The sequence below is a fragment of the Camelus dromedarius genome, chromosome 7 (genome assembly GCF_036321535.1).
Source record: "Camelus dromedarius isolate mCamDro1 chromosome 7, mCamDro1.pat, whole genome shotgun sequence".
Classification (NCBI taxonomy): Eukaryota; Metazoa; Chordata; class Mammalia; order Artiodactyla; family Camelidae; genus Camelus; species Camelus dromedarius.
In genome coordinates, this window is record NC_087442.1 from 11671862 (window position 1) to 11694988 (window position 23127).

Below are 23127 nucleotides of genomic sequence, written 5' to 3' on the forward strand. Positions count from 1 at the left end.
TTAAGAAACATTTTGCACCATTGAGGCATCAGATGGAAAGAGGGCAAACACAGCCCACCAAGATGATGGCATTGAGAGACACCAGAATCTTTTGTGTCCATCAAGTCAGGTGGATTGTTTAGAAATCTGTCCCCTTCCTCTGTTGTACACCAGCTGGAAGATAGCCCAGAGGCCAGCCCAGCTGTTATGCACCAACTATTTCTCCCAGTGGTGAAATCACTCTCACTATGACTCATCAGATGTCCCTGTAAAGGGCTGGATGTGCCCACTGGAAGGGTTGGTCCCTAGAGCAGAGAGGATGTTTTCAGAAAAGTAGCTTCACTTTAGCTACACAAATCAACCAAACATCCCATGCAAATCACACCAAAGATGACCAGAGTGTACTTTTTCCTCCTCCATTCCCCCAGATACTTGAAAATAAGTTAATAAACACTCTCAGAATAAACCAAGCGAAGACAGAGTCAATTCTAAACGCCCCTGGGTGATGTACTTGATTCCATTATTCTGAGTCTGACTCAGGTGGGCAGCTCTGGAGACCTAAGCAGTACGTCCTCCCACTAACTCAGGACAATGACACATGGCTCTTTCATTTTAGACCTCTCATCATGACTGCGGATAAATATTAAGACATGGGGCTCAGAGACTCAGAGTGTCTTCTTCCCTTACTGAAGGAAAGGCAAGTGTCACTAGGTGAAAACACTCACTCCCAACAAGAGAAGTCACCAAAAGGGCACCAGGACCCAGGGTGCTGCATATGAACATGGACAGAAGAAGGCTTTGTCTTGATTTGGTGGAGTTACTGAGTCTTTGAGTTATTGTGACTTTGTGATCCCTGAAATTGAAAGGGTGCAGTTGCTGAAAGGCTGGGGCCTATAGAAGGACTGAAGCTGAAACAGATACATTTTAAATTTTTTTATGCTCTGATGCCAAGGAGATCACAGAACTCCATATGAAACTTACAGCCACAACAGACAAAGAAGGGGGCTGCTGGGAGTGTATGAGCCTCGCGAAAGACAAATTGCTTAACTATCTGAATTGACCAAAGCTGATGTAGAGGGAAAGTGGAAGTGAGTAGAGGGAGAGGAAAAAAAAAAAAAAAACAACAGAAAAAGCAGCCAAAACCCTCAAGACAGAGAGAGAAACAAATAGGACCTCTTTCCAGGCAGATACCTCCCTTCCCTGAATCCCCAGGGTCATAGGGCAAGGGAGGAAATAAAAACTGAAATAGGCCCCGTGCTCAAGGTCGACTTGCATGAAGCTGGAAACACATACATGGTCCTAGATCTTGCCTTCACATCTGTAGGGAATTTGAACTTGACCTGGCGGAGGGGGGAGTGTAGGGGCTGGTGGGTGAGGCTGCTGACCCTAGATCTCGTCAGAAGGTTGGGCTCTGCTCTGATCTGGGGCTAGCAGAGTCTGACCCAAACTGGCTAACAGGTTGAGCCTCCTCCCTTCTCCTCTGTCTCTTTTGTCTTCTTCACCCCTCACAGCATGAAAGCTTCAGTAACAGCCTTGAGTGGCATGTCTTCATCTGGGGTCAAGCCCCCATGCTGGAGCTGTTCTCCTGCCAGCCAGGACTTGTCATCCTGGCCGTGTGGCTGGGCTTTGACTGGCCCCGAGCAGGATCAGACCTGGAGTGTGTGTCTGTACCTGCCTGGCCCCACAATCAGAAAAGCAGCTCCAAGCTCCGGCTCTGCTGCTGATGAACTGAGCCCAGGTGGTTTCCTTCTTTCCTAGAAGTCCCACTAACATTTCAGGAACATTTCAAAGGGATGCAGCAGGCTGTGTTAAAGGTCTGTTACAAAGATTAATAGCTGAAGAGAGTGGATGATCTATTTATGGAAAGCACAGGATGAAAAAAGAGGGTACAAATAATAGGTCGGTGAGGTGAGATGTACTGGTTATTTAAGAAAAGTTACTTAAGAAAAGTTCAAATGATTGATAGCAAATTGCCCTATTTGGAATTCCTTTCCCTATTTTCCTACAAATGGGAAACAGCTGAAACCTGGATCTGGTCACAGACAAACTCTCTGCCCCAAACAGATGCTCGTGGATGCTCACCTCTCGATGCTGGTCGGAGGGCAGTCAGGGTACTTGGAAGGAAGACAAGGGCCTCTGAGACTGAGATACTTCTCCTCACTTTTCCTCACATCCTTCCCCTGAAGGGGGAAACCTAACTTTTAAAAGAAAAACTTCTAAAAAAATTCCCGAAACAATTGCAAAACTGGGTTTTCCTGAAAGTTATCTCCGTCCTCATAGAATAAATCCTTTGCTTTAAAAATAATCCTTAGGCAAGTAGAAGCTAGCAGCATTTCCTCACCAGCCATCCCCCGGCACACCCACTCACAGGGCACTCACACGGGAGCACTTCTGCAGAAGCTGGCCCGTTTCGCGAGCAAGGAAGTCTTGAGTTGTACACTCACACCTGCGCCCAGATACCTATTGACACAAATGTACACAAAATGCACCAGAGAGATACACGCATACAGAGACCCACACTCAGACCTATCCACGCACATCAGATGTTCTATCCGGATGTGAACTGCACACACACACACACACACACACACACACACACACACACACACACACAGTCAAAAAGAGCAGAGGAGGAGAGAGGCGGGACTTGTAGCCTGGTGGATGGGAGAGGGAGAAGGGAAATGGTTGGGAGATGAGAAAAGGCAGGAACTGGAGGGGAGACGGGCTAGAAGGCAAGTCGATGAAACCGAGGCCACGGTCGGGAAGGAAGGCTGCTGAGTGAGTGGCAGAGTTCCCAGAGCAGACTCAGCCACGGAGCAACTGCACTCCCGGCTACACGGTTGACCCGTGGCGGTGCAGCTTGGGGAGTTCTCTCTTTGCCTCCCCAGGACTGCCCAGCCCCTGAAGGGTCACTGAGGTGACCGCCAATTGCTCCTGCCTGCTCCTTCCGGCAGACTCCTGTCCCCGCAGCCTTCACCACCCTCTGGCTGACTCCAGAGCTCGCCAACACCTGCTGTGCCAATTGGCTCCACAGAGCCCGAGACACTGGGCCAGACTGGTGCCACCTCTGTTGGGGTGCTAGCCGCCAAGACGGCTCTTTTGGGATTCATGGCCTTGAATATCAAGAGGGAAAGGAGGCTGGAAAGAGTCAAGAGTTCTCTGTGAATGTACACGATATCATACAAACGGGAGCCCATGAGACAAGGAGGTGCTCTCTGCGTGTGACCCTTTTTCCATTCGTCTGTACAGAGGTCACCCCAGGAGAGGGGTGGATGTCCAGTGACAAAGGACAGCTTCCGTGATGGGAAGTGAAAGGTCTTGTTCGGTATACGTACTTGACAACAGCAACAGAGATAACATCCCTTCTCCCTCCTGCACGGTGGTCCCTCTTCGCTCATGGCTTGTGGGCCCAGCTGTGTCTTCAACTTCCAAAATTAGAGGACTAAATCCCGTGGTGTCCCAGAGCTGTGATGTGAAGAACCACAGGGTCGCCTGCCCAGTGGTTTTGTTCTTGGTTCTGCCCTCTGGGAATTTCAGCTGCACTAAAAATAACAGAAAAATGCAACACAAATGATAAAACCCCACTCAGAAAACACCCACCACACACATACACACACTCACACTCCAGGGATTGAAGCTGCAGAGCCAGCACCCATGGAGGCCTGCCCCTTATGGTGCATCCTAGGTCTCGGGGCCTCCGTCCTGGGCCGTGGAACCACCACAAATAATAGACAACAGTCATAATGTAATATTTCCATTTTAAAAGGTGAAAAGAAAAAAGGAAACCACTCAAAGTAGTCACACACACACACGCACACATACACATCACACACACACACATCACAGCATGACTCCAAGGCTCTGATCTGCCTGGGGAGTGGGGTTTGGGGCAGGGCAGCCTCTTGTTTAACTGGGTGTAAGGCAGCTGGAAGGTAAGACTGGGTTTTCTGAGCATCCACTGAAGCGTCCTGTTAGTGATGCAGGTCTTGCCTCTCAGCACGTTGTGTTCTCCCCCTTCCCACCTCTGAAACTTGGTCCGAAAGTTTGGTAGCGAAGAGGAAACGTCCTTCTGGGTGTGTTTTCTCTTCCACTCCTTGTGTGTCACTGGTCGGGCTGGAAGGAAATCAGAACAGGACGAGCAGGAGAAGTGGTTCTGTGAATGGCCTCAAAGATCTGGTTTCACTCTATGAACTAAGGGCGGGGTTTCTCGTTGAGATGATCGGTGATGGGGTGGTGTCCCCTCCTGTTGGCCCAGTGGATGGTACTTCCTTCTCGACACCTGTGCCGCTTTGGACCCCAGGCACCGTCCCTTCCCAGCCCACCACCCCATCCTTGTGAGTGACGGGAATCAGGACACGACCTCGAATGGGGATGTTCACTCTGTCTTCCAGAAACCAGGAAGCCAAAAGTTAAGAATTGATGGAAGAGCCACAGGATGGGCACGCCTTCCCCATCTCGGTGATGAGGCGACACAAAGTCCAGACGAGATGCGGGTGCCTGAGCCAACTCAACTCGACCTTGGCACTGGCATCATGTTGATTTAGTTTTGTTGTATATATGTATATTATATATATATATATATTTATATATATATATGTGTGTGTGTGTATGAGTTTGTTTTTTTAGCACACTGTCCCATTCTCGGGTCTGGATTTTGGGCAGTTGGTCCTCGGGACAGGTTGGACAGAAGGGGCCAAGGTACAGAAGAATCCCGAGATTAGCGTGAGGCCCAGGCCCCCCCACGCACAGAACATGGACCAGCCGTAGCCGTGGCTGATGTCGTCGGGGAGTCCGTACAGGTAGCGTGGGTAGCGTGACAGCTCAAAGTTGATCCCAGCCACACAGGTGCACAGTGAAATGATGCAGAAGGTTCCTGGAGGAGAAGGGAAGAAACAGGGGTGGGGTAACAGGGAAGGAGAGGGAAGAGGAGAGGCAGAGAGAAAGAGAGAAGTGAGGTTTATTACATCTTCCATTTTCTTGAGTAGGAAAACTGAGGAGATCCAGGTAAGAGTAACCTGCTAACAAGATCACTATTTGGAAATATTCATGGAGATGGGAATAGTATCCAGGATTCAAGGCTTCCTCGTGCTCCAATAACTGCCCAGTCTTGGACAAACTTGGGAAGTCTCTCCTTTGGGAAAATACTAAAAATGTATCACGTTACAGTTGGTGTAGGGTGAAGTCAGGCAGAAGAACCTTCAGTTCATTTTTCTAACGCATTTAAAATTCATTGTCTTTCTTTGGAGACACAGAAAACACCCGCTGTTGCTACTCCTTTAAAGAGGAAAACATACTTATTCTTTTCTTTCCTATATACAATGTCTTCTATGATACTGGGTTTTCCATTAATCCATTTACCAACAAGTCATCCATATTTGGGGAGCTTTTTCCCTTTTCCAGTAAGACAACATTTCCCAAAGAGCTTTCCATGAACACTGAGCCTAGGAGATAACTCCTTTACAATGTGGCAGCAGAGTCAAAACACCCTGAGCTCTGTACGTAATGTCTCACCCATGAAGATTCACAATTCACGGTAACATAAAGTAACTTGTCCAACCCAGCCCTCTGAGATATTTCACAAACGTATTTAATGATGCTCCTTAAAAAAAATATTGCTCATAGGAACGTGCAATGAAAAGGCGGTCATAAGAGATGGAATGTTATCAAACAGTGTAGAATTCCAAGCCCAAGAGCGTTTCTCAATGTTTGCCATGTCTTATGTTTCTTCCGTCGCTGCAGAGATGTGAGCAACAACCAGAAGAAGTACTTATAGTTTGGGAAGGCTGGGTGGGGGAGATGGTAGAAGTTAGCACCTACAGGGGTCCAGGCACTTTGGTGGCTGTGATCTGCATTTCCAAAGACCCTAAATCAGAAGATAGTGGAGAGGTAGGGCGACCAGTTAGGTGCCTGCTTTGGTCACAGGGAGAAGGGAGGAGAGGGCTGGCGAGGAGAGAGCAGGGCGGGACTGACTGCTTAGGGAATGAGTTCTGGGAGAGGCAACTGAAAGCAATGCAGCAGGGGTGACCTGGGCACCACTGCCGCATCAATAAAATTGTGTGTGTGGTGAGCTTGTGTGTGTACACGTGCGTGTGGGTGTATGTGTGTGCGTGTACGTGCTTATGCATACGCGTGTGTGTGCAGTGACCACTGTCATGTACCAACTCATGTGACACCATCATTACTTGGGAGAAGAGTGCTCCCAAACTTGGAGGAGTTGCAAAGCACCCTGGGGCCCTCATACTGTGCACTGGGGTTCAGACAGAATTCTCAGAAGATACACAGGGTGGGTTAGGTCTCATCCCAGACTTTTTGAATCAGAATCTTGTGGGAGAGGATGGGAATCTTTCCTCTTTAAAAGCTCTTCAGATGATTTCTGTTCATCAGCCAGGTAAGACCTTGTCTAAGGGCAGAGGTTCTTTCTTGAGACACAGATCCAGGTGAGGGAAGAAGCAGAGGGGGGCCAGAGGGAAGGAGGCAGCCTGTGGGTCTGGCCAAGAAGAGTGATGTCCTGGGAGTGTCAGACCGAAAGAAAGCTTCTTTTGACACCAGTTTCAAAGAATCCAAATTCCATCAAATCAGAGCTGGCCTGCTTGTGCCTCAAGTAGGCTTTCAATTTCTGGTTTGGAAACCTGGGTGTGCGAAGATATCACTTACGAAAATTTAGATTTAGGACAGGAAGAGAGTGTGCGTGTGTCATGTGTGCTGAGTTCAAATCTAAGCCACCCTTGGGATGGAAGGCACTTGGTACCATGGGTCTGGAGCCTGGTAGAAAATTCTGAGCTAGAGCTGTGGACTGAGTCATCATCTTATAAATCAAAGCTCTGGCTGTGACTGAGGTCACCCAAAGGCTTTACATAAACTGTATCTGCATAAGATACTTTAAAAAATGGAGACATTTCTTTCCATCACACAGTTCTCTGTCCTGATGAAGTCTAGTGATTTGTTCTAGGAGAGAAGGCTGACCTTAAGGAAGTTTTGATCTTCCCAAGCTGCTAGTAGTTGAGAGAGCTTGATAGACACTGTTTCAACGGTGTGTTCTGCAAGCCAAGGGGACAGGACACAAAGGATGTGGTTGATAAATCAGGACCTAATTAGTTAATTACCATATGGTCCTAATTACTGGTGGTTGATAATACATACATCTTACTGTTATGTTGTGTCAATGGAGTTAATTGCAGTAACTTCCTGGCCTTAACTTCCTTTCAGTTGTTCTCTGACTTTCGAAACTCTTAAAATTTCTGTGGTTTATTAGCTCTTGTCAGTATTCCCACCGATGGGAAAACAGACCTGAGGACTCTCACGTGAGATGGCCCTTTAAGCACGTCATCTGGGCAACGTATTAGGAAATCCCACATGACAAAGAAGGCAGAGAGGAAGAGGCTCTGTCAGTTCCCATAGACTTTACTCTTTTCCATTAGGGGCAAGGATTCACATTTTTATGTGCTTCTGCACTTATAAATTCAAAGTTGGAAATGTGAGTTCCCTAGAAACGGACGCAGGCAGGCACGGGGTAGATCCTCAGTAAACAGACAGAATGAATCACATGTTGCCATTGCTGTTCTGACCATGAATGAATGATGTGCTTCGAAAGATGTTGACAGAGTCCCAGAGAGTGGGGGAGATAAGGGACACCAGTGAGCAAGGACCCTGCCTGACCCAGTTTTCTGTCTAATTGTCAACTAACTGGGGAGGGTGGGGTACAGAACTCCCCCCACCTCCAGCTGCCACCACCAACTCGCTGGGCTTCTCTGGAGAACTAATACAGATTCTAAATGCCTCTGCTGGACAACAGACCTCAATTAAAGGGCAGTAATAGATATTCCAGCACTGGGGATTGCAGTCTGTTTCCAGTCACCCAAAGCATAGTGATCCTTTGGGCAAGTATGAGGCCAGCCCTCGTTTCTCCACCAGAAGCAGCAGTGGCTTCTGGGGCCAGGTCTTTAGAATCGATCATTTTATTTCTGGAGAGCACTTATTGATGGAATAGAAGGGATCCAAGGAAGGCAAATGCAATAAGGCACAGTCACAGCTTCTTAATACATCCTCCCACTGCTTGGGGCTTGAGTTAACTCCAATCAGGCTCCAAGCCTAATCATAGTCACAGTGTAGCAATTAAGTGAAAAGAATTACCCAAGCCCTTCCCTTTGGAGCAAGGCTCTGCTCTGTGCCCAGAGCTGGCTGTGCGAAGTGTCAGGTGTACCGCTGGCCAGGGAAGTAGAGACCGCGGTAGCACAGATGTCAGATCTAAGTGATGCCAGGTCTGGGGGAGGCAGGTTAACTGTGATGGGGCGGACGCAGGAGGACATTCCCGTGGCAGCGGGCTCCCGGGTGTGCAGAGCAGCCAATCAGCAAATATTTGCTGAACGTCTATGTTTGTGCCAAGCATTATGCTAGGTGTTAGGGGGATAAAAAGGAGAATAAGATATGATCACTCTTCTCAAGAATTTTTAATTAAATCTAAAATAAAAAGATGAAAAAATATCTCATAATCTAGCTGGGGATAGAAGATATACATAAACGAAAAGCCGAGGATAAAGTGAAAATAGAACCAGACTGGGGATTAAGAGATCGGAGTTTAGAATCAGCTCTGAACCTTTGGTCCCCTCATCTGTAAAATCAGGGAGCTGGAGCAGACAAGCATAAGTTCCCTCCTATACCTAGTCATCTTTAGAGAAAGAAAAAATAATACTCAGAAGTAAATGGTTAAGAGACAATTATATCAGGCCAGGGAAGGTTTCCCAAGGGAATTGGGGTCTTGAAAAATTAGCAGGATTTCTGCAGGCAATAAACAGAAGAGGGTCCTCACCTGGCCTGAAGAGCATCCCTCCTTCAGTCTCAGTGCCCCAGTGTCCTAGGTCTCTAAATTAAGCCAAGCTTTTAGTCACCCCAGGGCCTTTGCACTTGCTCTTCATCCCCTTATCTAAAATGGCCTTCTTCTTGCGATCTTCTGGGATCTCAATTCAAGCACTGTCCTCTCAGAGAGATCCTTCCTTACACTCTCTGAAGTTGTCCCTCCTCCAGTGGTTTTCAAACCATGTTCCACAGAGGTGCCTCAGGAGCTGCTGCTGGGAAAGGAAGAGGGAATAGAAGAGACTCCCAGCCCTCTCTCCTCTCTCTGGCCAGAACAGCCCTACTTTGATCTGTTTCCTTGTGAAATTTCATCTGAAGAAAGGATGCCAGTGATCTAAACATTTCTGAGACACACTGGCCTTGTCCATTCACAAGGGGACCATCAGGTGCATCATTTCAGGAACTATACTTTGGAGAGCAAAGTTCAGTAGCTATACCTTTGGCAGAAAGAGCTCATCAGTCTCAACTCTTGTTCCTGCTGGTCCTGGAAGGGGCCTCAGTCTCCTACGCAGCCCAGCTCTCCAGGCAGCCAGCCCCAGGCAGTCAGCTGCAGCTGATTGGAAGGAGAAATGAAATCTAACTACCTATCTGTGCCAGGACTCTCACTCGTATGGACTCAGAGCTCAGGAAATCCTGTTAGATGAGACAGCACCACCACACATAGCCACAGCCTGAGAGCTGGTGCTAACGAGACCTGCTGGCAAAGAGGGAACCGCTTTCTCCAGACCCCGCTAGTGCCCCCATTCGCAAACTCCACCTGGGAGCGGGAAGGCACAGCCAAGGGCTGAAACCAACTATGTAAACATAAATGCTTCCTTCTGATTCCAACGCAGCACCTGCTTCCTTTGATGACCATCCTCACCTAGAGCCCTTTCAGGAATGACACCCGTGATGTCATCTGGCCCGGCCCTGGCTACTCCTGCCTGTGTGACATGTCAGCACCCGGCTGGAAGGGGAGAAGGCCGTGAGATGCTCCAGGATTGCTGGCCACCCCCAGGGGTGCCCCCACCCCCTCCACTCAGGGCACAGCTGAGACTTGAGTGGGGGTGAGAGGAAACTGCTTCCACGCCCAGACTGCCAGTCCTCGTTCCAACACCAAAGACAGCATCCTCACCCACCTCCTTTGCGTGGCTGCCATCTCTAATTACTGTTTCTCTGGTTGCCAAATAGTAGATTCTAGTTTTCTTCCTGGTTTTAGTTCCTTGGATGTTTGACAACTGCCTCTTACTTGTGTATCTCCTCCCTAAGTTTCCAAGCTGCCACTCAATCCAAGCTTGGTCCCCCTGTCCCTAAATGTCTCGGTCTCCTCCTTTGTCTTTTCAGACTTGGGGCTCCCCAGTTCTCCTTTCACCCCACATTCCGCACTCTTGTTGACAACTTCACCCTCTCCTCTGACTTGAACTACCACCAGCACACAGTTCATTCACGTGATCATGCAATATTACGTGATGTCACATATTATGTCACTATGTGTCCCAATCCCCTGGGGACATGGCAAATTCATGGTATTCCCCGGCGACACATAGATTTCCAGTACTTCCCCCATAATCCCCAACTCCCTTACGTTTCTTTTTCTTTCAAAGCCTTGCTTCCCTAGTAGGGTGATCAACTTCCCCAGTTTGCCAGGGAGTTGGCAGGGGTGGAGGTCTTGTCCCTGGAATGTGTGACTTTTGGTCCTAAAACTAGAAAGACCGGGGCTAACTGGGACACATCAGTCACCCTTCCTACAGGTCCCCTCCTGTTCTCCACTCCAGGGCCGATCGGTGATACTGCAAGCACTACATTAATGAATCTTTGCCTGAAAGTTAAAGAAAACGTAATGCCTTCGCCTAGTGGAAGCACAGAAACTTGAGTTCCCAGATGTGCTGTCATGTTAGGAAATGCCAGGCCAGGAGAGCCTTGTTTGGGGGCAGTTCATTCTTTTGCAGCCCTGAAAATGTCACCAGGAAACACTTAATCAGCAACCTCTAAAATGGTTCTATCCTGGTACCACCTGAAAGGTTGATTACCAAGGTAATTTTAAGCTGGTATCCAGGGTCCCAGTGTTAACGCCCGGCTCAGCCCACTTCTCAGCAGCGGTTGCTGGTACGGGAGGCGGACGAGATGGGGAAATGGGGAGATGGGGGGCCTCCTGCTGTATTAGCGTCCACAGGCAAGGGAGGGGAGAACATGTGTCTCCACTCCCTTTAGGGACTGTCGGAGAAGCCAGGCAGTAACGCCGCAGCCACGGACCCTGTGGAGAAACAGCATCGAAATTGAGGCCCCGGGCAAGGCAGCAGAAATGCTCTTACTAATTCAAGAAGCCATCGCCTAGGAAACGGACGGCCTCGGCCTCGCAAAGGTTCTACTGGGAATCCAGGGCGATCACGTATTGTGTGCACGGGCATTTTCCCAAATAGCTCTGCCTTCTGTGACCAACTTGTTTCCAAACCTCACTACAGGAGGGTAACTTCTGCAGCTTTCTAGGGCCAGAAATCCATCTCTGTGACATTTTCGGCTCTTGGGAATAAGGAACAACATCGGTGTGTCCTTAACCCTCTCAGGATGCCTTGATGTTACCGTGGCCAGAGGGTCTCTGTCCTGACCCCAGCCCAACAGGCTGACGCAGAGCTGTCTCTGCAGACGTGCCCTTGTGGACGTGCGTGTCAGGGAGGTCAGGTAACAGCTCCAGTCCTCCCTAAGACACACTGCCTTCTGCCCCTCTTTGATCTTTAAAGCTGTAAAAATCAGCAAACAGAAAAAGGATCCCTCCTCCTCCGACAGCGGCATCCGCAGCCTAGGAAGCTGATATATACAAAGCCTTCCTTTGCTTAGATTAAATGCCTCAGCAGCATTTAGCTCTCGAGAGCGCTTTACAGCTTTGCTCAGACCTGCATGGAATATAAATTACTGTTGAATTATACACCATTGCATCAGCGGCAGGCAACAGGCAGGTCACGTGGGGTTTTGCATCCAAGGTGCCTTAGGGGTTCACTGGGATGAGGCAAGGGGTGGTGACAGGTTCCAGAGGAGGACACACTGCCAGGGATGGGGTTCTGAGTTAGGACAAAATCATCCATCATTCTCTGCAAGCACTCTAGGCAGAGTCATTGCATGAATGCCACCCCCGCCCCCAGGCAAGCAGCGTTTGTATCCCCGAGGCTGCGTCTGCCCGCAGTCAGGCTAGTCCGCGTCCAGGCCTGATTAGCCACAGTAATGCGACATCTCTGACTCAAGTGATGAAACGGACTGGCCAGTTCATACAGGTTGGCATCGGCTCTAAGGAGCGTCCATATTTCTCTCATAGACCACAGAATCTTTTCCCTTGGTTTTTACATATCTACAAGGTGGCCGCCAAATTTGGAAACACAGGGGTCATGGACTGAATTGTGTCCTCGTAAAATCCCTGCGTTGAAGCCCTCACCCCTCAGTGTTTCCGAATGTGACTGTTATTTGGAGATTGGGCTGTTAAAGAGGTAATGAAGTTAAAATGAGGTTCAGAGTAAGCCCTAACCCATTCTGTTTTTATAAGAAGCGGAGATCAGGACATACAGAAAGACAGCTGTGTGCGCAGAGGGATGACCACATGAAGAGGTAACAAGAGGGAGGCCATCTACGGCCCGAGGAGAGAGGCCCCAGAGGAAACAGCCCAGCCAACACCTTGACCTTGGCCTCTGGAGACGTGAAAAAACGAATTTCTCTTGTTTAAGCCCCTCCGTCTGTGGCACTTTGTTTCGGCAGCCTTAGCAATCTGATGTAACTGGTGACTACATAATAACTGGCTTATTAACATAACATTACAATACATGATCAAATCAGGCCATGTTTCCAGACTTCATGGCCACACTGCAGCTGAAACAGGCATCTTAACACAGCCGCACAAAACACTAGCTGCTGGCTATCTACGATGTGGATTTTTCTCCACTGAATCTCTCTCACTGATGCATCTACTCTTACTCCCACTCAGTCCCATCAATGCACTGACTCTTCCGGGTGCACGTTAGGTGTGATCATAAGATCAGCGGCCCCGAGACAGAGCCTTTTCAAACTTGGGGAAACAGCTAAAGGGCTGAGCAAATGGAAGAGGGCATTGGTGGGTTTGAAGTGCTCTGCTGTGAGGGAATTTACTAAGGTCAGAGGGCCGCTGTCCAGCCTCCTTGATGGGCTCTGCCTCTGGCTTCCTCCACCCAGCCTGCACGGCGTCCCTGGAGCTATCCCGGAAGCTATCCTTTCTGCCCAGTGCAAGTCCCGAGCCTCCCAAGAAGCTTCTCTAAGAATTCCCAGTATGAGATAATCCACATTTTTTTCAAAATCCCTAGAACTTTTATGATCTGGAACAGCCAATCTGACAATTAGTTACAGGAACCTTCTCTTGTTCTCTGTTTTAGTTTGTGTTCAGCTAGACTGTAATTTTCTCCAGAACTGGTATAACAGCGGTGTCTCCTCCTGTATTACACACAGCACTGCGCAGTCGAGCCATATCACTGGAGGACATGGATTTCTAGGCTCTGGAGCTTTTAAGTGAAAATACGGACTCTGAAACCCAGAAAGGAATGAAGGAGATACCAGGGCTGGCCCCCACATCCTCCTTTCTCCTAAATCATTTTGTGGTTGCTGAGGGGTGTGTGTATGTGTGTGTGTGTGAACACACGTGCTCACACACGCATGTGCCTACCGACCTTGTGTTTCAGTGGGTACCTGGCATTTCAGAAAGCATTTTTATTTTTACAGAAATGCAGCATCAGAATAATATCCTCTCTGCAGGATTATTTTGAAGAGTGATAATAATAAATGTGAAAAGGTTTGAAGAAGTTAAAATTGCTTTCTATATGTAAGGTATAATATTAGAAATGGAAAGCCGTAAGGGAGGGTGAAGAAAAATTGTTCTGGGGGACAAGAAAAATTGTGCCTGTGGCTTTCACCTCCATCACCCGCTCCGCCTGTCCCCGCCCCGTCACAGGACAAGCGCCAAACCGGCAAGCACTTACTCTCAGCAGAGACCAGGGAAAGTGCTCACCCCGGACTCTGCGCTCTCTGGCTTTGTTGGAAGCTGAACCATGGAACCTGGAAGGAGCTTGTAAGGCCTGTGGCTCAACCAGGATCGGTAAAAGGAACCAGCCCTTTGAGAAGGCTTGGGAATCACATGTGACAGGAGTCAGGGACCTTTTATAAGTGCTGCGGAGGCTGTGACCCTGGTTCCTCTGGAACGTGGAGGTGGCATCTACAGCCACCCCATACTCCTGTATTACACACCTACTACATAGTGGACTGTGAGAGCTCTAATTTTAAAGGTTTTAGTCTACACAGTACACTTTCCCTTCTTGCTTCTTTTGTTAAAACACCACCATCTGTCTTCCTCCTGGGGAAGCCATTCTGTGATCACAATGGTTAACCCAGGCACAGGCACTCCAGCCAAGCCTCTGGTTTTGTATCTTCTGTGCCTCTTGAGGTTGCTGTGAGATTACATGTATATATGCAAATCCTATAGGTATATGTGTTAATATATATACACCACATAAGTTATATAATTTATATAGTAATCCCAAATTAAATAATTTGCTGAAGGTGCCAAAGTGTAAGGAACAGACTAAATATTTGATTTTGCTGTCAAGCCTCAATCTACTTGATGGCAGAAACATCGGAGAACTAGCCATTATACTTGCTTCCATTGCCCCCATTAACAAGAAATATCCTGCAGGGGAAACAGTCCACATTTGCCCACCTGGCCTTGGCTATTTTCTGCTTCAAGCAATGAAAAGTTGGGGAGATCTGAGGTCGGTAATCTGTGGTGGGCTATGAGCTTTCCAAATCAGGCCAGAAAGAGAGTTCTAGAGAGAAAATGAACCAAGAGTGCAGTATCACATTTTTCTCAGTGCAAATCCTTGCAGCTTCCTACCCATCTGGGCCTTGGTTCAGAGCTGAGAGTTAGTGGGATCCAACTGGCTTCTTAACTAAACTGAGGGTGGCATCTACAGCTGTGCAGAAAGGAACATTCCCAAGCTGTGAACAGTGAGCTTCCAAGTGTAAGGCCACTTAGAGCAGCCCATCTTCCCACCACTGCTTCTCTTTTCTCTCCTTCTCTGTCCAGGCCAGCTCTTTCTGGTGGACAGCAACAGTCCATGGAGCAAACTTGGAGACCCTCTAGGGCAGAGGGCAATCCTGCCATGGATTTCTTGCTGGGGACAATGCTTGAAGTGACATAAAACCTCCTGCAGACCATCTCTGATGCCACAGCTCTCTGATTGCTCAAGTCATTCCATCTTTCTAAGTGGCATACGAGGATCCTGCAGAGAAAGGCACGCCGCCTTCCAGAGCCACCATGAAGCCCCGTACGAGCAGATCCATCGTCATGTGTGAACTCCTGTCTTGGTCGTCAGAAAGCTCTCCCAGCCCAGAGGCTCCACCAAGTCAGGCTGCACCAGCTTCTGGTAGGACAGCTGCTACTGACGGAGATGCAGCTTAGAGGTAAGAGAACTCTAGCAACAATCAGAAAATCCCCAGGTTCTGATTCCATTTTTTTCCCCATGAAATGCGCAAATCACCTCATCACTCTTGGCTGTGATCCCCTCAACCATAAAATGCCGGGGGTAGGACCAGATCTCTAAGATACTTCCAATTAAATGATCCCGTGACTCTAGGTATTGGGGCAAAAAGGTGCCATTCTCTCTGAATTGTTCTAGGACTTGCTGTCACTTATTTTGTCAAACATGAGCCACCTGGAGAGAAGATACTGCTTCTCACCTCGTGACATGCACAGAAGGCCTCGTGAATGAGACCATGAGGTGTCATTATTTGACATCAGTGTGCATATGAGGCTCAGCTCTAAATTGCCTTGATTCTAAATGTGGAAGGATTGGGACCCAGCTGTTTAAGTGTCTGGAAGGAATTGGCTCCTGAAAGAAATCTCACTGGCTTCTGCCCTATCTGATCCAAGCCAATGCCATGTTAATTAGTAGAGGAAGAGGCTTGGGGTGGTAGCCAGAAGGTCAGGTGAGCCTGCCACCTGGTTTGGTTTATGTTTCCATATGCCTGGCACATTTGTCAGCTTGGCCTGGCCTTTCTTTGAGATAAAAACCCGTACCCAAGTGATTTTTGCACACTGTCACCTCACCACTGAGTCGCTGAACACACAGGTAGTTTTATATGGATCAAAGACTTATGTGTCCTATTTATATTATGATAGGCATTGTTCCAAGTGCTTTACAAATATTAGCTCTTTTAAATCTCAAAGCAACCTTGAGAGGTTTAGATGAGGAAAGTAAGACCCAGAGAGGGTAAGTGAATGGCCCAAGATCACACAGCTGCTAGGTACGGAAGCCAGGATTCAAATCCACACTTTAACCACTTGTTACATTTTCTCTCATTACAGCTATTTCATGTGCATGTGTATTGTCCCTGGAGCTGGACTGTAAGCCGTGTACACAAAGAAGCTCTTTTCTTCCCAACAGGACCCTACACACAATGGTGTTTAAATAAGGGTTATCAACTAGAAGGTGAGACTGGGTGAAGAGGCCCTATTGTTATCAAATGCGGCCCTGGGTAGGTTCTGGGTGCCCCTCGGTCTCATAATAAAATCTTGCTGCTGTTCTTCAGAGAACTCGGAAAACCTGTCACCACACGTACATTACTTCACTTCTGATGGGCAGAAGGGCAATGTCCTGGGGAGGGACTTGAGTTTTCTATGAGGGGTGGGATGGAGTGGTTGAAAAAGGAAAGGAATCAAGATCAGAGCATTAACTCTCTTTCAATAAGACTCTCTGTAGTTTCCCATGAGGCCAGAAACCACACCCAGTGGACGGAGCAAGCTGGTGGTCAGCAGACCCCAGCCCATCACAGGGCTCCTCCCCCCAGTCCTACTGGCTCCTGAATAGGCCGCTACCTAGAAACCCTTTTAGCTCCACCTTTGACTTGGAGCTTTGGGGGGAGTGATAATTACTCACCCCTCTTCATTTTCTGAGTTCAAATTCTGATGAGAAGAGAGGCCCCGAAAGGAGGTAGACAGCACAGAAAACACCAGCTTCATCACTATTAAGGCAAGTGTGGCCACCCTGGCGTGGCCCCTGGCCACAGACAAGCTCAGCAACACTCCTCCCAAGCTGACATTCTAGGGTGGCTTCCCTAAGGGGACGTTTGGGTCTGCAGAGCAGACACATTCACCTGGGGGCCAGAATAAGACAGAAAAATCAGCCTGGGTCTCGGGCCTGACCCTGGGAATGCTGGCCCCTGGCAAAGCAAGTGAAGGCAGAGGACCCAGATGCTGCTGGGTCCCGCAAGTTTGGCCTCATCTCCCAGCCTCACCAATCAGAGAAGTCAGTCACCTCTTCTCCTTTAGGAAGCAGAGCCTTCGAAGGAGGAGTTGCTACCCTTCTAAAGAGAGGAGAGAAGTTTCCTACTTTACGGGTGCAGGCAGGAATGCTGAGATCCAAAGAGAACGCCATCCCATTCCCCTTGGCTGTACCAACTCAGGGACCCCAAAAAGCTGTGACCCAGAGGCTTCTGGGAAATGTGATTTCAAAAGAACTTGTATGAAAATGTTAAGAGCTGAGCTGGAGCGGGTATTCTAATTAATTATTATCTAAAATAAATTGTAGCCTGGGAATTAAGAAGCGATTCCGAGGTTTTGCTAAGGGGGCAGTGGGAAGGACACAACTATTGGCATTCCTTCCTGCCCACGGCCAAAATGAAGGGGTCAATATCAGACTGAATCTATATTCTAACTTGACATAAAGCTGCTTAAGCATTTTTTAAAAGATGAAAGGGATTTTTTTTGCTTCATTCACAACAGAGTTTAGTTCCATAGAGAGGTATAAAAACGGAAATGTATTAATGACATGTGAAATCCTAAACTAGAATGAATAAATAAAGACTTGGCATACTGCTTCTGAAAAGCGGCCAACTCTGAGTCTAGGAGCAGTTTTGTTTGATAAATGGACATTAAAATCCCTTTGAGGGGCAACAAGAAGAACAGGGCAAGTTTATTGAACTCCTCCTCCGGCCTCAAGCCTTAGCTCCTCTGGGAGGCTGAGTCCCCAGCAGAGAGGGGCTCCCTGTCTCTGTACACCCACAGTCCCCTCCATTATGGCACCATCACTCTGCCTGAGTGACCCTTAAGGACAGGGACCACGTGTGTCCTGGGTGCTGGCACACCATAGACACCCAATCAATGTTTACCGAGTTGATTTAGTTTGTGAAGCAGATAATTAACAAGTGCAACGGAGATGTCTTCAAATATTTGGAAGACCGTTGGAGGAGGAAAGTATTGACTTTAATTTATGTTACTTTAGCAGGAAGGACCCAAGTCCAACAAGTCAAAGTTACCAGATACCATATTAAGGTTTAAAATAAAGAGGAGCAAACTGACAAGTGGAGTAGCCAACAAGGAGGAAGCCTCCTGCCACGAGAGAGGCTGTGACCCAGAGAGCAGACAGGAAATGAACGAGATACCTGTTCTCCAAGATACTTACATAACAAGGTAAGTGCCATCAAAATGGTACAAAGGGAGTTCTGAGTTCAGAGGAGTTATATGGTACTAGTTAAGCTGATTCAGAAAGATTTCTGGAAGATGCTGGCTGTCGGCTCAGGCACGAGGAAAGCAGAGGGCTTCAAGAGGCAGAGAAAGGTGGCCTGGAGGCAGATAGTGACAGGTGGTCTAAGGGGAACACAGGATGTGCAGCTGAAGACAAGATGGTGGCCAACATGAAGTTCCAGGCTGGGGACACTGGCCTTTACGAGCAACGCGGAACCACAGAATATTTTTCATCAGAGAAATGACGTGGTAATAAGTGTATTTTAGAAAGGCAGTATGGTGTAAAGAATGACCTGAGTGCAAAGGAGGGAAATTGGCATGTATAGAAGGCATATCCCTGGCAAGATGCTTTCCTTCGTATTATCTCATTTCACCCGCACGGGAACCCTACAGCGTAGGCAGCACTACCTCAGTTTTACAGATGAGAAAATGGAGGCTTAGAGATGGGCAACTGGGTGGTGGGACAGAGAGTTCCACCAAGGGCTCAGCGGACTCCCCAGCGACCACCATAGTAATGGAGGCCCACGTGGTGCTCAGGGGAATGGAAACAAGTAAATGGGCCACAAAGAGTCCTGTAAAGGAAATGCGGGCAGAAGTTGATAATTGATGGAAAGGTATGAGGAGAAACCAGAAAAGTGAAAAATGACTCAGAGGTGACTGACAGACACAAGTGCTGAGGGAGTCAAGAAAAGAAGGTCCTTTCACTGGGGGGAGGGGAAGGATGGTCGCTGACATTTACCAGGTGTCTACAGTCAACAGACGTTTAGCCCATGTGCAAAAAACATAAAGCACATGTATGATGTATGTAGACAAAGGACAAGTCTAATTCAAGGCATGCTTGAGGTTCTAGAAGGGGGAGATGTCTCATGAACCATTAAAAACATGAGGCTGGAGCTCAGAAAAGACTGTTCCAGGCACAGGCTCCAGACTCATCCGTGCAGAGATAATCATCAGTGTGAAGGTAAGTGTTGTTGACAAGGGGACGTGTTTGTAGGGAAAAAGAAAAGAGTGTTGAGGACCACATTTACAGGTGGAGCAAAGAGCGAAGAAAACAGAAAGGTACAGAGAAAAGGAAAATGAGCTGAAAGTGTCAGGAAAGATGGAGAGAGGTAAATCCAAGTGAGCTCAGAAAGAGGAGGTTCAAGGACAGGTGACAAGCGGAGCAGCCAGGAGTAAGGTCTCCGAGAAAGCAGCTTCCACGACACGCAGGAACAGAACACAGACTTCAAGAGGCAAAGTCGGGGAGAGGGTAGAGCTCAGTGGTAGAGTGGGTGCTTAGCATACTTGAGGTCCTGGGTTCAATCCCCAGTACCCCCGTCAAAATCAATCGATCAACCAATCAATCAATCTAATTACCTCCACCCCTTAACCCCCAAAAAATGAAATTAAAAAACTGCCTTTAAGAGGTGAAGGGGTAACAAGTAAGGATTTTTCTTTTTGTTCCATGAGTTGCAAGCTTTATCGTTTGTCTCAGAGCATATGAAAAAGTAAGATCCTCAGCCAAAGAAGCTCATTTGCCTATTTCTGCAGGAAATATCCCTTGAACAGAATAGGCCTCATCTTTTCTGCCACCCCAAGAACAACGCACTTGATCTACTATGATGGCGTGTGTGTGTTTGAGGTCATCTCTTACTCCTTCAGGTCATGAGCTGCTTGAGGATCATAAATACATCAACAAGTTAATTACTACTTGGGAAAGGGTACTGGACGGTCATTAAAAACTCAGGCTTCAGAGTCAAATAGATCTGAGCTGAAATTCTTGGAGCAGAAGTGATCCCCATTGTGTCTTTCTACCTTTCTCTCTACTACCCTGCCCCAAACGAACCCCATGCTCTAACAGCCCCATGCTGGAGGGGAAAGAAGAGGACCCCTCTGGCCTATGGATACAAATGAAAGCTGGTGGGTAAGCTTGTGTCTGCCTTCTGGTTCCATTCTTACGTCTACTTCTTTACCCCAGGTGGCCAGTATCTCCCTTTTCTTTTCCCCTACTGGTTCCAGGAACAGAGAAGAGGGGACATTACTCTGCAGACCTTAGTTTAAGGGTCCACCATTTGCATAGCTGCATTACTCTGAGCTTGTTTCATTGTTCTCTGGGTCTAGTCCATTATCTACAAAATCAGGGTGGTAATGACGACCTTAAGGACTGCTGGAACATGAAAGGAAGTAACGTTTGAATAGCATCCACCAGTGACACAGCACTGATGCTCCGAAATGTGAGCTCTTATCTTCCCCTCTGCCTCTTCCATCTGCCTCCTTGGGGGGTTTGAAGGTCAGATGAGACCTTCCCTTCCCTCTGGAGCTCTAAAAATTTGGAACTAAAAATAGTCACCTGAATCATAATTGACCCCTTTTTATCCTTTTTGGGTGACCAGCCCCTTCCTTCCCCAAGAATGGTAGACAGGTGGATTGAAGATGCCCTCATCTTCACCGATGAAAAGACACAGGATTCTTTTGTTTTTAATATTTTGCATTTTAAAGGTGTCAGGCATTAAAAGGAAATGGGCTCATGTATCACACTAATTGGTCTGGGTAGCTGACTCTCCTCTAAGACTGTGGGCAACTCCATGTCAAGGATGAGTTTTCTTTTATTTTGTATTCCACAATACCTAGTTCTTACAGGTACTTAACTGGCTGTTTAGTTAATGAATGATAAACATTGGGCAGATTCTAACAGCTCACCAAAGTGGGATGGGCTCTCCTCTTTCTCAGCCATTAGCCTGAGCATTCTTGATATTATAATGACTTCCACAAATAGGGTCAGTATATTTTCCAAACCCCAAACTAAGACACACGGTATGAGACATGATCTGATAAGAGGAAAGTGTATTTTAAATCAGGAGGCTTCCAGAATGTCAGAGAGGTAGAATACCTTTACCCAGGCCCTCATTCTCTAACAATCTTACACCTGAAGATAAAATGCAAGTCATTCCCCACCTGTCCCAACAGCCCAAGCTCTGCCAGGAGGAAGAGGCTTGTCCACCAGAGCAGAATTTGTTTACACCTCAGGGCTGTCTTCTAAACCCTCCCCAGTGTAAGGCTTTCAGGTCTCCGCAGGACCATTCTCCCACTGGCACCCTCTAGGCCTTCAAGGCCATCACCATCAGCCCCCCGCAGAGCGAAGACAGCGAAGAGCTGCGGCTTGCTAATTCTTCTACCTCCACCCACAGGGGGCACCACCCACAGTGAGGCGCAGGGAGGCTGCCTGGGCGCAAAGGTGCGCTTGGCTGTGCCTTGTGGGGGCCGCCTGGCCCTGCTCCCCTGCTGTCTTGCTCTTTGATCTGGGCCACTTCTCCAAATCCACTCTAGAGGGAGTTGGGGCCCTCACTCCCACGTGCACACTCCAACTCGCCTGCTGGCAATGCCCTCGCAGCCTCTCACGGGGACCCTTGTGCCTGGTCCGGGCTGTTTTCCCTGCTGTCTTGTTCTCCGGCTTCAATCCCTGAACACACAGTGCATCCTGCCATCCAAGTGCTGAGGGTGACAAGAAGCCTCTGGACAGTGGGACCCCCACCCCTTCCTTGGGTGTGGTTATTTCTGATGCCAATTCTCACCTGTCCTCAAACCCCTCTCTGCACCCAGAACAGGAGAGAGGAAATTCCTCCTCATGTCTACCAGCTCCTCCCTCTTAATTGCTTCCCGGGAGCAGCTCTGAAGCCCAATAGGAGGAGTCTCTCCGTTTACTTCAGGAATGAGCATTTTCCTTTGATTTCTGACTTGTTCCAAGAGGCAGGAGCTAGCCAGACAAGAACCCTTTCTCTGAAGCTTGCACACCTCTGTAAGAACATCCTAGAAGAGCCACAGGGAGCTTTTGAAGTTGCTTTGGAAATTACCTAAGTTTCCATGGCAATCAAGCTATGGAGTCACCATCATATTCTGGGCCTTTCTATATCCACTGAAAAGGCTGCTGGAGACATCTGTTTTTTCTCAGCTACCACCCCAGTAACGGAGATGGTCTTCCAGTTACACTGCCCTTTCCCTCTTCTGCTGCCTGCCCCCACCCCCATCCCATTCTTCCTGACAGTCCACTGCCCAGTTCAGGGCAGTGATGTGATGTTGCTAAGCCAGGAAAGACAAGGTTTTGTTACTGTAACAGGAGGAGAGCTCAGGGTGTCAGGGTCCCAGCCTGAGTCTGGCTTATGTCTGAGCATGTCTGTGCTGGTGGAGGCTGGCCAGGCAGAAATGCACCAGGACTCTGGCGAAATCACTCATCCTGAATAGGAACCCCAAACCACCCACCCTGCTCAGCCTAGACACTGAGCCGCAGCCACGCCTTACCGTCCCTAGTAACCTAACTTTGCTATTCCCTGCTCGCCTTTGCACTTCCAGGTCTGTCCTGCCCACGTCAGTGGTTTCACTGCATTACAAGAACTTCCTGGAAGAGCCACCAACTCTCGCATTTAAAGTGTCAATAGACAGCGCGGGCTCTAAGACTTTCTCAGTCCTGCTCTTTCCACCAATCCTGGACATTATCAGTATTCTCACTCAATCTTTATCAAATACCTGCATTGAAATAAAGGCCTTGAACCAAGCTCCCAATTCTCACTCAATTCTGACCTGACTTTCCCCCCGGGACCCTGCCAGTTTTGCAAGGCGCTGCTCTTCCTAATCACAGTAAGCAGTAAACTCAGCAGGTTGTGTTGGCAGTGTCTGGGGAGCCAGCTTTTGATCTAAGGAAAGGGGAACACGCGTTCTGTGTGATGATTCGGCAACAAAGACGAAGGGTGATTTTTAAGCACAGCAGACTCGGCCTGGGTTAGGGAGAAGGGGAGCTGCGTGCTGAATAGAGCAAAGGT

The 23127-nt window shown here is 48.2% G+C and overlaps 1 protein-coding gene across 2 annotated transcripts in view; it reads right to left on the bottom strand.

Annotated features, from left to right (window-relative positions):
* Positions 1 to 3399: 3399 nt before the first annotated feature.
* The window catches only part of TMEM178B (transmembrane protein 178B), a 329704-nt gene continuing 309976 nt past the window's right edge, over positions 3400 to 23127 (bottom strand). The window contains exons 4-5 of one of the 2 annotated variants that reach the window (XR_010381574.1): positions 4002 to 4852; positions 3400 to 3521 (exon numbers count right to left, since the gene is read on the bottom strand). Coding sequence is in view for 1 of the 2 variants with exons in the window: in XM_010989842.3 (XP_010988144.1) it covers positions 4602 to 4852 (251 nt within the window). In the remaining variant the exon portion in view is untranslated. Of the gene's footprint in view, positions 4853 to 23127 lie in introns of both variants that reach the window. The other variant, XM_010989842.3, reaches the window with a different exon arrangement.